At 44.3% G+C, this 18990-nt stretch overlaps 1 protein-coding gene and 1 long non-coding RNA gene across 3 annotated transcripts in view; one reads left to right on the top strand and one right to left on the bottom strand.

Moving 5' to 3' along the window:
• LOC111264449 (uncharacterized) overlaps window positions 1-18990 on the top strand; it is a 71650-nt gene that overhangs the window by 50774 nt on the left and 1886 nt on the right. For both annotated transcript variants that reach the window (XM_022840410.2, XM_022840489.2), the window contains exons 3-6: window positions 15696-15950; window positions 16162-16522; window positions 16718-16897; window positions 17069-18774. In XM_022840410.2, the coding sequence (XP_022696145.1) occupies window positions 15696-15950; window positions 16162-16522; window positions 16718-16897; window positions 17069-18774 (2502 nt within the window). The remainder of the gene's footprint in view (window positions 1-15695; window positions 15951-16161; window positions 16523-16717; window positions 16898-17068; window positions 18775-18990) is intronic.
• On the bottom strand, window positions 11441-12854 carry LOC111264782 (uncharacterized). Its single transcript, XR_002683089.2, has 2 exons — window positions 12106-12854; window positions 11441-11806 (listed from the first exon to the last, which is right to left on the bottom strand). It is a non-coding gene; the product is annotated as an uncharacterized LOC111264782 (long non-coding RNA).

Raw genomic sequence — 18990 nt, 5'->3', positions numbered from 1 at the left:
CGAAAGAAAGAAAGAGAGGCCAAATTATTTGTAAAAGATGTTAACGTCCAGTGATTTTTAATGCATACATTTTTTTACTGAATATATTATGTCACGTGTATCGCTATGCCAGGATTTGAGTTGATTAGTTTAAACATCAACTTTTGTTCGATAGCATATCTGCTTTTTGGAATCGGTACCAGATCGGCTGGCCTAGCACGGACCTGAACTAGGTCGAAAGGATCAACACTGATTGTACCGCCGGCATATAATTTAATCGTCCAATGGATGGAGTGTTACTCAAAGGCGTCGTATGGAAGCCATTGTGTTTCTCTTCGTTCGTCAACTAAGATCTTCTCAGCGCATTCGGTTTCAAAATATCACTTTTTGTCGTTGTCGTTGTTCTTGCGCCTTCGTATCACTCACAAATTTGTTACAAGTGTGATTCAATCTATGGGAACAATCTGCAGCGACTACGGAAGCTTGTCACGGTACCTTCGTCGTGTCCACAAGCACCAGCATTCACAGCAGGACGGTTCTGCCGAAGGAGCCAGGTGAATGGCTAGCACCTTAGGAATGGCTAGCGAACTGGCTGGCCTTTTTCTATTCGTAGCGATACACCAACCGCATATATGCTCTGATTATCATTGTGGCTTGTGTTTGTTGCGTATCTCTACGTGCATAAAAACGTGCGCGTGTCTAAACATAGGTTCGCTTCGGCCAGTAGATCCTTCGTTGGCAAAACAGGACTTATCCCGGTAAGTCACCGCTACACGGTCACACATGGAAGACGAACGGATGACCAAAGAAGGCTTGGCAGTTTGTGCTTACTGCTCAGCGCAGTCGTCAGCAATAGAAACGCCGCGAAACGATAAGGCCACTCCCAAATGTCGGTCTGCTTAGATAAGTGTCGGCCACTGCACGACATCATAGGCTTCAGGTGACGCTGCTGGTGCTCAGGGTGACGACTATAGTACGACCAGCTGTAGCACAATTGCATGCAATGCAATTGCGCGCATTTTGGCCTATCCCTCAACCAGCAGCAACATCCTTTGGGAGTCTGCGGCAGTGTCGACCGAAGCGCCTTCGGACCCTGTTTGGCGCGCACCCATCGCAGGCCAGATCTTAGCCAAAACAAGCGTATCTTCAATAAAATGTTATGGATAGATAAATGGACGCCAGAGCTATCGTTTGAATCCAGAAAGCCTAGAGAGATTTGCTGGTTTGCTTTTATTGCATCTTGGTAATAAGCGAGACCCAAGTAGATGACAGTAACAAAAGGAAGCATTCGTGTTACAGTGTTTGAGCAAGCTTTACGACTTCGACGCTGTTTATCCTGAACGAATGTGCCTCGTTATATCGAAGTAGAACTTCAAGAACGGTATAACTAGCATTCATTCGACTGATAACTTAAGCGCTTGTGTAAATAATTAATAGCCGAAGCTTGGAGGGTTGTGGCCAGATAAGCGATCGTGTGCGGTATCGCTCGAACTGATCAACTTCTCTCTTTCTTCGTTGATATATTCTTTCAAGCCAATACATAAACGTTGCATGACATGCATGGCTATGATGATTACTCCAAATGCGTATGAAGAGTGTCAGAAGAAGCATATATTTAGCTGAAATAGTGCGACTACGCACGACGTAAATAAGAGCTCTCCACGCGGTATTTTTAATTGGATCTATAGTATTGACAGCAAGCTAAAAAGGATATTTACTTGTATAGAAGAAGCGTTTTGCAATATCCTAAATATCTCACTTGGTATGTAACATCATATTAGATATTATCTCACGTTAATCATGTCGTACATATCGCACTATATCGCATTTAGCTGCGTACGGATCCGGCATTTCCAGGACTCCACCCAAGGACAATGCATTTTCAGGACGTTTTCCGCTTCAACGAAAAAATCTACACGATGTCTCAATTCTTGTTCAGTATGAGGCTATTTCTACGGGCAAGTTTGCCATTGTTTCCGTTGTTATTACGTTTATGCACAGAGTAGAACCTGCCCGTATAGCGCGTATCGCTGTATCTTGCTCTGTGTCTTCTACCACTACTGCTGCTGCTGTTAAATAACAGAAGTAGAATAGGGAAAAAGATCGTTGGATACAAACGTATGTTTTCAAAGTCGATTTAGTATAAAACTCTACGTTTTTATTTTTTTTCGCTGGCTTATTTTCCTTCTTTTATCTCTCATCTAACGGACGACGCTTGTACAACTGCGTTATACTGTGACATCTTTGTCTATTGGGCATAATATTGCTGTTGAAGTGTAGCAAAGTCGACCAAAGTCATGTTGTCATGGCGAAGCGTTCTTGTTTTGCTTTGTTTTTTACGCTCTCGCTGTTTAAAAGGTCACCCGACTGCAACGCACAGGCGTCAGTTCCGCTAAACGCTGGAGACGGCCTGCAGCGGCAGCTAGACACGGTCCGAGACGTAGACAGATAGACGGGTCGAAAGACAGGTATATAGACGAAATGCTCCAACAGGATGGCTGAACCGCTCTGCCATGAACGACAGGAACCGCGGCGGGCAGTACGACGGGACAGAAAGAACGACCAATAATAGTTAGAAGCGATAGTACTTGCGCGTTAACACATACTGGCGGGGTGTGGAACCGCATTGCTTTGCAGGAAGACTCTGGGACGTAAAGAAGGATTCTGGACGCAATGACCTTTTCTACAATCAACCGTGGCAACGCGTAAAGCAGTGATCATCCTTGTGGTGATACATCGAAGGTCTGACTATGCCAAAGCCGGGTCGACATGTTTGTTCGCACCTTTCATCAGATTACTTTCGGTCTTATTCGTCTGGCGGATAGAACCGAGGCAGTACGCCAACGGTAAAATGAGAGGCGAAATGGAAAACGTACTATTTTCAATTTGGTCAGCGGTTTGTTTGCCAACAGTGTCTACCTCAAGCAGGGATCATCTCTTGTCCTTTCGCAAAAATGCCTCCTTTCATACGTGAGTACAATTCAACGTCATGTTTGACACGTTTTGTCTACGCGTCACACGATGATCATCAGTAGGACCCGATGTTAATCGGTGACGATCAGCTGTGTGCACATAGGCCACTTAATACGACATAATCAAACACTGTTAAGAGGTCACAACCGCTTATGACTGCACAGTCGAAAAGGAAGAGAACACCGTTCAGCGTACGCATGCACACAGAGACAGAGCTTTCTCTATAAGCAATGCGATTTAGCAGAAGCGAAATGATAATTCTATGGATAATGTATATATTCATAGACATTAGACGCACACGTATCTAGAGATATAATGATCGATATAATACAACACGCGGCAACGGCCAACACGAAACTATTTGGCTGACATAGTAATTGGCTTGATAAAGCCCAGTCGGTTTATCCTGGCGTCCTTTTGTGGATCGTCCCTCCTTAGTGCAATTTTCAAACGTCGTTAGGCCTGCGCTACGCGTGCTAGACAAACATTTATAACGACTAATCAGCAATCCGTCTCTCAGGTACTATTTTCTAATCACCGCTTCTGTCATTGCTGTTACAACGCCAGAATCAGCGGACTTTGTGGGACCCCCCCTGACGAAGAGGCAAATGTCTCAATTATTGTGATTATTATTTATATGGACATATATATCTCTATAGATCTCTCCTGTTATATGTTTTCTCAGTACTGATCTATGGATGATCGAAGCGTCCATTCATCACACGTAGGGTTATGGCGAGAGAAGCGGACGTTGCATGACAGCAGAATGGTATTGCACGCCAAACGTTACATTCGGCCAATTTAAGTTCGGCGACTATTGCTACCGCCGTTTCTCGACTGTAAACCGGTACGGCCTTCATCTTCATGTGTGATCGTAAGTTATTGTCGTTACTCGAACACTAAACAACGTTAGATGACGCAATCATCGATTAAATTGGTTTTCTTATAGTGTAACTATGACCAAATCCTTGTTGACACTAGGGAAGACTTGGCACTCCTTGTCGTGCTTCTGTCATCTACTTAATTTTTTCGTTCTTGTTTAAGGTGAGCTACGTAGGCGTGGCTTATAGATAGAAGGTACACACACACTCAATGAAGTCACGGCGGCCGACGGACAACGAAATTATCTGTGTATTGCTTTGGCTGGAACGATGCCAACGATATATATGACCAAGATTTTGATATGGCGACGGTGCTGACAATGGTGATAATCAAAACCCATAACAGAGCGCAATAGAAAACATATACAAGTACGTGTATGTCGTCACCTGCGCGAAGAACCAGTTACCCCAGATCACACGAAAGGATGTCATCGTCGATGTTATTGTCAAGTCTGGGTCAGATTAACAGTTTTGTTGTTATTAGCATGGTAGTTGTTGTTGGCGGCATTGATGATTGTAATTATAAAGTAGTAAGAAGTTGATTAATAATACGATACGACTTTTCGAATGACTGAACATCCATGAACAACAGCTGCACCAAATGAAGAGCTGTTGTATTGAAGAACCTACACAGCGAATCTTTCTCAGCTCCCATATAGCCGCTATCTTCGCTGATAGTGTCAACTCATTCTAGGTAAGATCTTCCGATCTACCCGGATACAATGCGCGGGTGAAAGAGACAAAGGAAGCATTGTACCGACATCATTTTGCGAACGAGACTATCTATCTATCTACAATAAATATTCTACCACAGTAGACTATCGTGGTGTCATGCAGCGAAGGGCCGAGTCACCCTACCAGGAATATGTCATTATGCCATACTGATGTCTCTAAGCCGTCAGCCAGATCAATGGCGACGAATTCGAGCTCAGTTAACCTATAGCGATTGCAACTTCCACGAAATCCGTCGGTTCTCGGATAGCTTTGAATATACGTCACACGTCGGGTTTTCTATTAGCTAGATGATTCTATAACTACTATTTTAGTCCGGCAGTCCGCTTTACATGGTCCGCTAAGTAATTGTTATCGACGAAGAGATACTCCACAATAATAAGCGTCGCAGCTTCAGTTTGACCCGGTTTCATTCTATCGCCACCGGACCATCCGTCTCTGGTCCAAATGGTAAACCACGACGCATTTTTCACACTGCAGAGTACTTGGCGAAGCGCCGACTACCAAATTTTTTTAAGTCGTCGTTACCGGCAAAGCTTAACGCGCTTGGCCTCGAGCCTTCACCGAAGCGTTTAAAATACATCTGTCATTCTCCAGCTCCGATCACGACTCTTCCGTCAGATAGATAAGAAAGACGAAACGGGTTTATTTCAATACAGATCCAACGCCTTACCATCGAAAGACTGCTGATGTACCAATTCTATAATTGTAACTTATTTGGCTACCGTTTGTCAACTTGGCTCTGCTGCCGCTGTTATTCTATTGCTGTGAACATGTCGTTGATGTCGATAGTTCAAGCACATACGCACACCCACCATAAACCATTTCTAACCGTACCTATACTATTGTGTACAAACGCCTGTACATAAACACAATTCCTATAACGCGACGAATTAGCAATTTAGTGAAGAACGGCTGATCCGTTGTGGATAGCAGGTCAACCTTCGCTTTATTTTTTTTTCGATTTGTCTCTTTCTTCTTTCTGAGTGCTCACACAAGGGAGAATTCAGACATCTAACTGGCTATTATATGCGCTAGCCGGTACCAAGTATGCGTGGCTCCCTATATTCGATGATCATTGTCGAGCCGTGGCCTTTGACTTCTGTATTCAGGCAATAGGCTCGCGGTAATGCGACTTCAGCAAAACCCGACCATCGCTCTAGTTGCTACTGCCGCCGCCGTAATAGAATCAGCCTTTAAAGGCGTATATTTAGCAGCGGAACGGAAACTCAGATAAAAGTGCAAGCTAACCGAAAGGAGCTACTTCAGAACAAAAACAAAGCGAAAAAGAAAAAAAAACACTGATTATTTAAGCAACGCGAGAAAAATTGTTCGCGAGTTTTTTTCTTTGCTCGTGGCTGTTTGTAATTTACGATATATCGTGGCTTTTAATTTCGACGTTGCGAGACAGTCGGAGCCTGCTGCTGCTGCTGCTTCGTGGTGTTGAAGATATCGTGAGAGACTCTCGGCGTTTTTCTATCTCTAAGACGCTTTGAAGAACGAGAAAATACTTCAGCGGTGAAAGGCGGACAGGAGAATATCTCAGAGAGGCTTGCGAACGAGCCAAAGAATAAGTGTAACAACAATAACAATAATAGGTCATAAGAACTCCCGTGATAATAATAACAAATTACGCTGAAAATAATCATCATAAACGTATAGGTGTCAGATAAGTTCAACAACAGGACACAAGGTCCTGTAGCCCAAATCAATATAATAACAACAATAGTCGTTACCATTATTTTGTTAAAATCATTGTGAGCCTGATCTGAATCGAAAACATACATAGACAATACCAATGGATATCATACCACGTTCATTACCACGTAACATAACAACTGTTCCAGATCACCTCGTTATTGTATATAAGCTGTTTTTGTTTCGGCTTCAGCGTTCATAGTGGAAGTTTATAGTTGATTACTCAAATTATCAGTGCTACCAATATCAATAGTCAGTTACAAAAAAAGCACTTCCGGATGTTTGTGGCACCGTTTTTTTGTGATTACTGTGAGGGGCCTAGAAATACAAAAAACGTACTAAGAAATAAAAACAACGTTTACCGAATCGATATTCCATTCCTCCTTCGTATGCGTCGCAGTCGCGCCGGTGAACGGACCCACTGGTCAAGCAAACACAGAACGCAACCAATAGCATCGTATCGAATCAAAGGACAAATTTGTCGACGTCCTAATCATCGGCCTTATAGAAACGAAAAGAATACCAGGTGTACGAATATCGAAACGCGATCATTGCGTAGCGTTGTTCGTGTTAATTGTGTATCGTCTGACTGAGCCTCAGGTCAACGGTTTTTTTTTGCAATGCAGAAGATATTTATTTGATTTCATTGTACGTATTGTTTCGTCCGTTCGCCTCTGCGGTCGGACGTAATAAATACGTTACTAGCAAAGCTAACTAGATATCATATTTGTGTAGTTTGATGTATCTTTGGCCCAGTTTCAACGCGGGTAGACTTGTTACCTATTGGAAACTCTCCCACTACTTATTATCGTCGTTGTCGCCGTCCTCGCTGGCGACCTCTTCGTTCCTAGAGACCTGTTGGTTGGGCTTAATTATGGCGGCTTGCCGCTCGAAGATCTGGTTTAAATTGCTTGGCAACATTACTGTACAGTGCAAAAAAGCTGTCGCTAGAGCTAATGTCATCTTGAGCTAGTGATAGTTGCCGTCCAGCTTTTCTAGATAGGTTAACCAGACGACATGCAGCGAATGCTGCGCCAAGAGCTGGCTCCGTTGAATAGGGCAGTGGTCGGGCAAACGAAATCCGGTAGGCTTCGATGGTAGCCGTTGTCACAACAATCACCATTTAACTGCTGAGTCGAACTGCTCCGCCGTTGGTTGTTGGCCTTTGTGAGCAAACAACTTTGACAAACTTCCACTTCTTTTGGTTTCCCTGTTCGTCGATGTAAGGCCTCTGTGCGTCTACCTTCATGACCCACACCTGACAAGGGTCGCAATCATACACGTCTTGCTAGCGATCCACCTATAGCATGCCGGACACACATTTTGGGTGTTTGTTTATGTGTGTACGTGCCTATGCGTATGTCTGTTACATTGTACTGTTCCCGCCGGCCACATGGATTGACTGATAGGGTCGCGAACTTGTTTCTGTAACGGCTGAATGCGAAACGGCGGCCAGATTAGCCAAAGGCAAAGAAAGTTAACCCGAAGTATGAACATACACTTTGCTGCAGACTGATTGTTCTGCTGGTGCCGTGATTATAAACGTTGTCATTGAACAGAAGAAGTCTTACGCGTTTTCATACGTACGTACATACATACATGTAGATTAATGCAATAAGGCCGCCAACTGTGTCATCATCATTATCGCCGCTTCCAGCCACATTCAGTAGCGGCCGCAGCTGCCACGATTCCCCCTTCCTGCCTGCGTCTGCCCTCCACGTGATGTGCAGCATTTGTTGCTAACAGCAGTAGCACGAACGTGCACCGTCTTGGTTATGATAGCCGAGCCCATGAGTCAGGATACCCTGTCAGGGCGCTGGCGCCACCATCGTCGTGTCCTGTTCGAGGGCTGATGCTGTTCGAACTAAGTTCTTTGGACTACTGGCCGGTCTGGTCGGCCGATCGATTTATCTACATACAGCGATAGGTCAATGAATGGCCAGCTCGAAACATTATTGCCGCGCTCTTGTTAGCATTTTGTTCTTTTCGATCTTTTGTTTGGACAATTTTGACTTCTGGTGCCGATGAACGGAACGTCGATGCTGGCCGCGTTGTTTTTGTTGCGGCTGTTGTTGTTGTTGCCGATGTCGTCGTCGTCGTCGTCCTACGAGTATCTGTAACTGTAAAAGCTAAACACTGCCGTTGCCAGATCCTGAGATAGTTTTCTAGTTGTTATGGGATCTGTCCCTTTTCTTCCTGAAGATCCGAACGACGCGAGACGAGAATTGCCTTTACGTAAAAGTAGCATACGAGCGACGATGGCAATGCGAAACAATTTGGGAGCAAGCACGTGGTGCAATAGACAGCGGACTACTAGTCTGAAGTCATCTGAATGGATAACTACCCTTTCCCTTTTGTAACTGCGGATGTCTATTACTATTTAAGTACAAGTATCTACGAAGAGAGGTCGTGCATGGAATCGAGTGCGTTGCTCTCTGATAGATAAAAATAACAGATGCTTTTAATTGTATAGTACTATAATAATTTAATTGTAATAATAATATAATAAAGCAAACACCACCAAACGGTACCAAGAATTTATGCAACCAGAAGACGACTGACAAGATATCTAACAGTACTCTACAGATCTAAGAGTACTAACATCATTCAAACTGATATTAAATGTCAACTTTTTTAAAATAATATTGAGTACCTTTTATTTCTAGTTGACGAGACCCTTACCGTTCTCATGCAACGAAGGACAGAAAACAAAGTCGAAAAAAGGCCACTATCTTTTCGAAAAGTAGAAAAACGATGTGACCTGTCACTGTCGAGTCCTATTCGAGAAAATAACTAGTTGGGTAGTGTGTTTCCTAAGATACTAATTTATTTAGTAGATTATTCATTTTAGTGCTATAGCACTGATGCAATATCGTTGTTGATTAGAGCCGTTGTGTGACCCTTTTAACCCCCATTGCAAACAGGCAATTCTAGCATCAGATATAAAAAGGCCCCCGTTCATTCCGAAGGCATGCACACATTAATGACCCACACCATCGGCTCTGAAGCAATATACTGTTTAACATTTTCTGTCTCGTTAACCTTATTGCTATTGAGCCTGTCTATGTCCTATCGTATGTTTACATCGTAACTTCACAGTTGTCGTCTTTCTCACGACGGGACGGGTTAGTTCTACGAGTCATTGCTGCGTTGATGACACGAGGTAGCCATTAATTTTATTACTGAACATTTTTGTTCGGAGCAATGCGTTCTTTACTGCTAATTTTTTACCCGTGCGCTTATGTTTTCCTCAAAACGTAGCGGGTTGCAACAGATAAAATTGCAGTTGAAACAGACAAAGTTACGAGACCTGTTTGTAATGCTCACAGCTGAACCTTGGTTAACCATAATGTTGTTCTTATGGCAAACAGAAGTTTACTGTTATTGTATGGTGGCGTGAAACGATGTATGTCCTACCGTTATGCTGTCGTCGTTCACTCGTCCACTACCTTGTTTGTCTACTTTTTCCTTTTGTTTGCCTTTTGTCTAAGGCGACGCGGCGGTGAGGGCCAGTAGCAACAACAACGGCAACAACATTACGAGCGGGGACACTCTCAACGCACCTGCTTAATACATCAACATCGTGATACAACTGAAAACGTTGATGGTCGTCCGCACAGCTTCTCTTTGCAAAACATTCGGCCTGAGCAATCTCTCGATAATGGGCAGAAATATTGTCGGACTCTGCTATGGCTGATTCATCCAAACAGTTTCCAGAGACTTTTGTTGTCACGATCTTCGCTTGTAGATGAATAGGCAAATAAAAATTTACCAAAGTTGTCACGTCAAATTTTTGCTATTGTTTTAGTATGTCCAGTGTCGGAACTGGACATAGGACATAGGGTTGCTATTCGACGCAGCTCCCCATAGCACGTATTGCTTAGGACAACAGGGTAACAACGTGCGATAGCAAGCGTACCTAGTAGAGGAAGTTGGCCTCTTGGACTAGTTTATTGCACGTACGTGCTCCACCTAACTTCTTTGACATTTTTCGGCGATTTCATGCAGACCCCTTTCTATTTACTTCGTTCCTTGTGCAGGACATGTCTTTATTTGTATATGTGACATAAACATGGCCGTTATCAATCAACAACGAAATTATGATGACCGTCCTTCGTTATCCGATCGCTAGAGTTCCAACGAACTATCACAGGTGATTTAAAGATGAGAAGACATCAAATGGGAAGAGATTTAGCTTTCGCAGCTTGACAGGTAGGCAGGCAACGGGCAATCACTAATAATTTGTACGTTAGGCGATGATGGTCGCCTACTGAGCGCGTTGGAACTATTGTTTTTGTCAACCTGCAGCTAAACACGTAACTGAATGGAACGGTACAAATGTCTTTATCCAAAAACGAACAAACGAGCATTACTCTTCGCAGCTCTGTTTATAGAAGCTCTACTTGAAACGAGCTAGCCAACTGAATGCAGTGAAGAAAGATAGACTTGCCAATTGCTGAGGCAGCTTGAAGCTGCAAAGCTGCAAACCTATCGCCACACGGCATTGCCGATGCTTGAAGCAGTGATGAACCTCACGGACGAGACCGTGTTAGAAAAAACCAAGCGAGTAGTGGATTAGCTGTTACTTCAATCAGTAAGGAAGCTCTGAAACTTGCACGTACCCATGTCGTAGCAGACGACGCATAGCTCTTATCGCCCCTATAGGGCAATGGAATTATGGCCATTCGTTGTCTTGTCTTGGATGCCCGTGCTCGTTCCTGTCTGCTTACTTTTCCTGTGTGTACCCGTTGCCCGAATAAGCTGACGGCGCATGAGAGATGTTCCTTTAGATCGATGAAAATCAGTGAAATGCTGATTTGCTAGTAGTATAAATTTAAATGATTTCAGAATATGAACTTCCATTGGTTGCTGAGCAAGTATCAGTATTAAAATTATAGACTCTCCTGTTGCTGTTGTTATTTAGCTTGGCTGTTACTAGATATACACTGAGCCGCGGGAGAGTAGAAGTACTTTTTCGGTAAAGGGTTTGGCTAAACTTGTAAAATAGAACGTCTAAGTAAAGGACGTTTTTTGTATAGTGTGCGTAAATGTTTCACCTTAAGGAAGCTTTTTCTTACCCTGACTATGCCCGAATATAGCGAAAGATATATCATGCAATTTATTAGACTCTGGTCGCTGCTGTGGACGTGCTCATGAAATACATACAGATAGAAGTGTACGTTTCCGATAACTTAGGATAGCTTTATTTTGATTGCAGTTACTCGCAATTCGGCATTACGTTTTTTTCCTAGTCACGAATACGCGTGAAGACATTTACACATATTTGAACCTGCATCGCAGCGCCGCAAGCCGTACCTACGTTTTGTAAATGCATTTTCTATAAAAGCGATCTTTTATACATAAAACCCTGTCACGCAACGAATTCGATAATTACGGCGCCAGCTAAAGACGGAAGGTCGCCGGTTTCGTCGTCGCTGTCGGTTGTTGTGCCGAAAATCTCAGGGGAAGAGGCGCGCTTCTTGACAACCCACAGGTCTTCCTTTTCTATCGCGAATAGAAAATTACCGTGGTACATAAACGCTCTTAAACAAAGAGACGTGTACATGTAATATTTGTCACATTTTCATAGAACTTACAGAAAGTTGCGGATGAAAAAGAGGGATGTCGCAATGAATTTGCTGGAAAAAGTTCTTGTCGGTCTAGTTAGCGTCAGTGGTCGTTGGCGTTGATCAACGACAGTAACGAGTTAAGTATATAGCAAAATTCAAAGAGATTGTTATCGTACAAAATAGATTAATGATAATAAATATATTGATGATCATGCTACAGAGCGGTAAACGACCGCGGACGCGTACTAAAATGTTGATACGGTTTCTACAACCTTTTCGGCGCTGCTGGCTTGTACCGCCGGAGCCGTTGCTGACGCTTCGTTGGTGGTCGCATATTGGCTATCGGTCGAAAAATCGACGAATCTGTAGAGCTATAGGCCATCTTGCTTTAGCGTTGTCAGTTCACAGCTAGTATAGAAGTTAGTTAATAACGTAACGTTTATCGGTGCTGATTACGGCCGTAACGTCGACTGATGATTCGGTTGTTATTACGGTTGCTTTTGCCAGTCGAAAAGTCCATTGTGACTACAGTGGTAAACTATGTCAGATTGACTATAACAATGAAAGACTGGGCGATACAATATATCAACGAAAATTCACTACGCAAAGACAATTATGTCATTATTACTAACGTTACCACCACGCAGTAGTTTTCCCGCGGCTGAAAAAGGTACGGAGTTCATTTGACAGAAACTGTATCATTGTATCTAAGCAAACGGATAGCAGGGCAGCATTACGCGACGGCGCACACAAACATCCATATAATGATACGTATGTTTCTGATATAGCCGGTCTCATTTTCTCTTTTTTTTTTCCCCTTTCCGTAAATGTACAGCAAAGTTCGTGTGACTGCTAGTACTTTGGGCAGCGGCAGTCTCGTCACAAGAAGGATCCTTGGCAGGAGCGGCGAAAGGGACCACCGTTGCTCTGTCTGTTTAGCTCAGCCAGCCACGACTGGTCGGCGATGGGCAAGTAGTCTCTGTACACTTGAGCAGTACACAAACACCGGTCGGTGTCTACGTCCCGTAACAGCGAAATAATATGTGTGTCTTTTTAGATATGTCTACGTGAGAGAGTTCTTTAGCTCGTGATACTGGCTGCCTTCTTTGCCGCTATTGCCCCGGCTGCCGCCACCTGAGGCGGGCATTGTTGTCGTCAACGTAAGCCTCCATCTATCTGTCCCCCTAGCTCCGCTGATTCGCTAACTGCGCTGTTGTAGACCAGGTATCTAGCCTGGTAAGACAAGTTGTTCCATACGAGCGTGTGTTTGCTCGTCGTATCGATAAAGCTGACATCGACTCCGGAACGGAACGAGCCTATAGCGATTTCTAAATATCGGGAAAAGAAATAGACCCATTCGGACGACAGTCGACTGGGCAGCAAAGTCACCTGACTGAATAGGTCTGGATAGCAAACGAAAGCAAATTCTTGTCGATTGCTTGTAACTGATGGTGGCCACAAGCAATGTTTGGACATGACACTACAACTAACAACAAGAAGGGATCCAGGTCTGGCATGATTGTCGTTCTATTTTTAGTTGATTGTTATGGCTGGGACCCTCAGCGGCAGTGGTAGTTATATTAATTTTTACGGTGGTAGAAGTCCCCCACTAGAGCCGGCTAGATGCCATTTGTTGTGAATGACAATTGTACAAGATATTATTTGTTTAGCTGCTACGTTTGCAACTACTCGCCCGATATACCGTTGACGGGATTGCATATTGTCAGTTGGTATTTACCATAGGTCTGAACTAGCGACCGAACGGTTCTTGCCATAGCATCACGTTCAAACCACCATCTCCTAAAAAGGAAATCAGGCTGTAATATAAATCGATACTTATCTACCGCTCATGAAACGAGTCTGTCTGCAAAGATGAACGCAACAGGAACAGCTGACAGCTGAACCCAAAATATTGACAACTGGCATTCAATGGCTCTCCAGGGAAGCATAGGGAAGTGGGTGGTTTGCAGATGAAAGCTCTCAGTCTCGCTTGGCTTCGGCTACTCAGGGAATGGTTTCATATGGCCTATACACTGTCCAGGTAGTCGGACGCGGCTGACTACGACCTGTGGCCTACCACCATCGTATGCGTCATATATGCTCTCATACTATGAGAACGTTTCGATATCTTATCACAACTATTTTTTCATTATGGGCCCTGCGTTATTTACCCTGCTTGATGGTAGGCACCATCATCATATCATGACCTTTACCTTTTTAGCTTATGACGGACACCCCATAATCGTGCGTCCGCCTCGAGCCATTACCACATCGTGAAATATCGGGCATTTTATTGAATCTACGTATACATGCGCATCGATGCTTGACACTGTGATCGCTACCTGCGAAAGTGTCCCCGTGTTAATGGGCGAACATACGAGTTAGTCAAGGAGTTTGCAATTAGCCAGTTACCGTCAGTCAGACAATTGGATCTTGCACCCCCTGCCCCGCCCTCAGCCTTCAGCTAGTGTGAGTGATCGCTATCACGACGCTACGCTATTATTACTGTTGTGAAAAATTGCCGTGGAAGCAGTGCTGACGATAATAAGTTGTATATAGAGCATCAATTACGATTTGGTGACTTCATCATTGTTCCTCAGCATTGAAGCTCTATGGTGGACGTGAGCGCCGACTTGAATGAGCTAGCTCAGTACGCACTTTCTCCTCATCAATAGAATGTATCACTCTGCTTAAGTACTTCTTGCTGCAATCTTTCTTGAATCCAAAAGCATACGTCTTGGTGCCTTCCTTTAAATCAGCAGGAGAAACGCCTGTCTTTCATAAGGTTCCCGGCACAGTCCTTCATATCAACAATTCTGATTCCGCACTGTGACCTAGAATGAACGAACTGTGCCATAATCTATTGAGAAAGTGTTAACGAGCGTATCTCATTGACTGTTGCCGTTTGGCCGACTGGCTGGCTGGCTGGTGGAGGCAACATGACAATTCGCGCGTCAACTATTACCTTAAAACCGCTCACAATCATAAATGGAATAGTGATTTAATGTTGCAGCTTGAGGTATGCGGCAGAGAAGCCACCCCAGGGATCTAGATTCATGTAAGTCAATAAGAGAAATGTACAGTTCGAACTTTTTCGATATGTTCGAGATACTTCGTCTTCGAGTCATTACGCCGTGAACCTTTTGCCAGGCGTTTTCATAAAATTTCGAAATTATTCTCGATTGCTCTTCAATATGAACTGAATTTTGCTCTGTTCTGACCTGATCGAGGTGCTAAGACTGACTTATGCGCTGTCCTGACCAATATGTACAATAGCCCACCGGACAATTTTGCTATTGCCTTGCTACACAGCAATACGATAGATTGATGGACGTGCTAATCCGATTGAAATTTATCTTTATTCAGACATAATTTGGCGCTGTGCACAGAAGGGTTCAGGGGCTGCTATTACGCAGATCGTAAAACATGATGGATTTAAAGACGCGTAAAATATATACGTATATGCTTTGCAGACAGAAAACTGTAACAAACGGACTAGAATCACCGTTATCAACGTTATTTGATAATGTTATTCTCACTTCACATATATTATTCGCATCCTTATTCAAAAGAATCAATTAGAAAAATTGTCGATCCTTTGATGGCGTCTCGGAGGAACCTCAGGTACGGTTGCGCATGTTTTTATTCATTGTATACTTGGGTTGACTGTATTCCTATCGAGCTTATTTCTATATGACGCTGCTTTTAGGTAACTCGCAGTGAAGTTACATGTGATACATACAATATACATGTGATGCTGCACAACAGTTTCCCGAAGTGAGGGGTATAGTTAATGTTCTTCTAACTGTACTAATTCGGTCTATATATTGGATGTGTTTTGTCGTTTGATTGGCACCTTTAGGTACATCTATACTTTTCGTCTCTGCCAGAAGATAAGATTCCCTATGTAAATTCGGTAGGAGAAAAGTATCGCATGAAACAGTTAATTCAGCAATTGCCGGCCCATGACTCGGACGTTCGTCACTGTACGAGCCTATCGGAAGAGGAGTGCCGAGAGCTTCGACAATTTTCTGCCCAGCGAAAACGTGATTCCCTAGGTCGAGGCACCGTCCGCCAGCTGCCCGTCTCTCCGCACCTACAGATCGTCTGCGCATGCGTAAATGTCAACCTTTAATTGATTTTCTATAATTTTAACACGTTTTATCTTTAGTTCCGGGTATATATGAAAACACAGACCGCGTAGTCAACAAAAAGCGTCTGTGGCCTAACACGTCAAGCGGATGTTTCTTTTTCTCGTTAAACACGTGCGTGGGGGAATATTGAAAGCAACTCTATTTCAAGCTATTGTTTGCGATGTTGAATTTCAGTGTAATGACTATATCATCGGCGGCGATATGGCAGTGTTTGCGTCGAGGTCTGGTCCAAATATTGGTTGGCATCCGGCTTGTTTCCAGTGCTCAATCTGTAAGGAACTGTTGGTAGACCTCATCTATTATATGAAGGATGGGGCACTTTATTGCGGTCGACATCATGCAGAGAGTTTGAAGCCTCGCTGTAGCGCCTGTGACGAGATTATCTTCGCAGACGAGTGCACCGAAGCTGAAGGGCTCACCTGGCACATGAGTCATTTCTGCTGTTATGAGTGCGACCAGCAGCTTGGTGGACAACGCTATATTATGCGAGACAATCGACCATTTTGTCTCGCCTGTTTCGATGCAATCTTTGCCGGTTAGTACAGAACTTACGTATAAACAATATATATATATAGTTTGTATACAATGCGCCTCTGTCCAACGGCATTGGCTGCAAGCGCTGCTTGATTTGCACCCACGACATCATCCTATACCCGATAATACGTCAGCCTTTCTATCGCCATTCTATTCAAGTTGATAACATTATATATGTATGTATGTATAATAACAGAATTCTGCGATACCTGTGGTGGACCCGTCGGAGTCGATCAAGGTCAAATGTCTCTCGACGGTCAACACTGGCACGCGACGGAGCAGTGCTTTCGCTGCTCGTGTTGCAAAATGTCTCTACTCGGCCGGCCATTTCTACCAAAGAAGGGGCTCATCTATTGCTCGCACGAATGTAGCAGAAGTAAGTTTTCAACATGCTCAGGTCAACACCTACATGAGTATCGTTACTACAATCTATTACTATGCACCGCCCCATTCGCAGCGTCTAATTCCCACCCAACTCGTAATGGTCCTAGATTTTTACCACTGACACCACATGAATATAAGGCGTATGATACGTTGAACATTGCAGGCAATTCCAATAGTCGAGCACATCGGTCCAACTCTGTTAGGAATTTTGCTAGCCAGAATTCTTCTACAGAGAATGGCCCAACTGGCAGCTCAGCGTTATCTCCGAAAGACGCTGTTAGTGGCATGCATACGCCGACTGGACTTTTCGTTCCTGGCATATCAAACGTTCCCGAAACAGTTCGCAAAGTAACGCCAGGCTCGTTCTCACCGCTAGCCAATAGTTCATCGGATAACGTGCATTCACAGCGTATGTTGGAGCGAAACTATTCGCCTTCGATTATGTCCAATCATAGTGAACCGTTGCGGAACTTCGGGGCGAGCTTTTCCCCAAACACCTCATCGGAGAAGAGCTTCAACGCCAGCCAACAAATAGCACTGATTGATCCACGTGGACAACAACATCAGCAGCAGCAAATTCTTCAGCAGCATCAAGCACAGCAGCAGCAGCAACATCAGATGCTTGTGCAGCAAACGGTGGCCCAGCCTCAACGACCAGGTCCACCGCCATACAACGTGGCCGCGTATAACTCAAATGGCTTACCCCCTCCTATAAGCCGCCTTCAGAGTCAGCTGCGCGGGTGTCAAGGTAACATTGAGTATACCCCTCAGCATAAAACGACTCATACGGCACCAAACGTACTCTCCCCAATGGCACGTCAGTCCCCTAACGGCATCAACGGACGCCATGAGATGGCGCTGCCGAACGCTGGCAAGAACTCGCCTAGCAATTGCACGCAGGCACAGCGAATTCTTGGCGACGTCAGCAGCGGATCGGTCTCTCCGGCGGCACGAAACTCGCCTGCACAGGGACGCCGGGACATACAGAAGCCCCAACAGCCCACCGTCGCGGGATTGCAGCACTCAGGCAGTTCACAGGGTGGCCCTATGCGGTCGTTGTCACCAACTTTGCCGCGACGGGAGGGTTCGCCCGGGTTAGGCCGAAGATCACTTACCGATCTCTCGTCAAATAGCCTGCCACGAACCACTTCTCGAAGCGGGCCGAGCTCGCTAATCGATACGCCAACAAAATATAAGCAGGTCTACTCTCATCAAGGCGTTGAAGGATCACCACAGCGTAAGCATATGGCCGATTTCTCGTTAGCAGAGGTCAATTTTGGTGCAAAACAGAAGACAAAATTGACTCGTGAAGGCTCGCTTAATGAACACTATGCGAACCTTCAACGCAGTGGCTCGGTTAATGCGTTACCTGAAGTAGAATACAGTAATACATTGTTAAGACGGCGGCCATCCGAGCATTTTCATGGAAGCACGTTGCCAAGAAACTTTAGCAGCGGCCATATTCAAATGACACAGGCCGCTCACTGCGACAATCTCGAAAGTAACCTGTACAGTAATTATCCTGCATCGCAGGATCTCTACACGAATGGGCCAGGTCAGATGCACAACGGGCATGTGCAGCATCTAAACCAAAGTCAAGAGATTTATAGTAACCCGCAAGATTTCCAGCACGTAGCAGACCAAACTTACGATAATGTTCCGAGTGTACGCAGTATCGTCTATAAGAATGGAAGGCAGGAAGAAGCGATGAACGAGCGCGATATGGCTGTAACTTCCGCGCAGGCTATGACACCTAGCACGAGGAGACGAGAGCCTCTCGATATGAGCGACCTCTGCTTGAAGGACCTACTGGCTGGAAGCGATCAGGTCTTCGTTGAAGTTGTCCAAGAAATTCAGAACGGACCTTCAGTTAGTATCATACAGTGAAACAGCATAATAGAGTGAATAACAGGCATTATTTTAGGTAACAAAATTTTCTATACGTATATATATACATAAAAGGTACAAATTGGCGTTTACTCTATGCGGCTTAATATGTTTACGTGTGTATTCTGAGCAATAATATCTCTCAACGCTCATTTATCCCATTGGATTAAAACTCATATTATATAACTATTCAAATAC

The sequence above is a fragment of the Varroa jacobsoni genome, unplaced genomic scaffold (genome assembly GCF_002532875.2).
Source record: "Varroa jacobsoni isolate VJ856 unplaced genomic scaffold, vjacob_1.0 scaffold_9, whole genome shotgun sequence".
NCBI lineage: Eukaryota > Metazoa > Arthropoda > Arachnida > Mesostigmata > Varroidae > Varroa > Varroa jacobsoni.
This window is presented reverse-complemented; position numbering and strand designations above follow the sequence as displayed.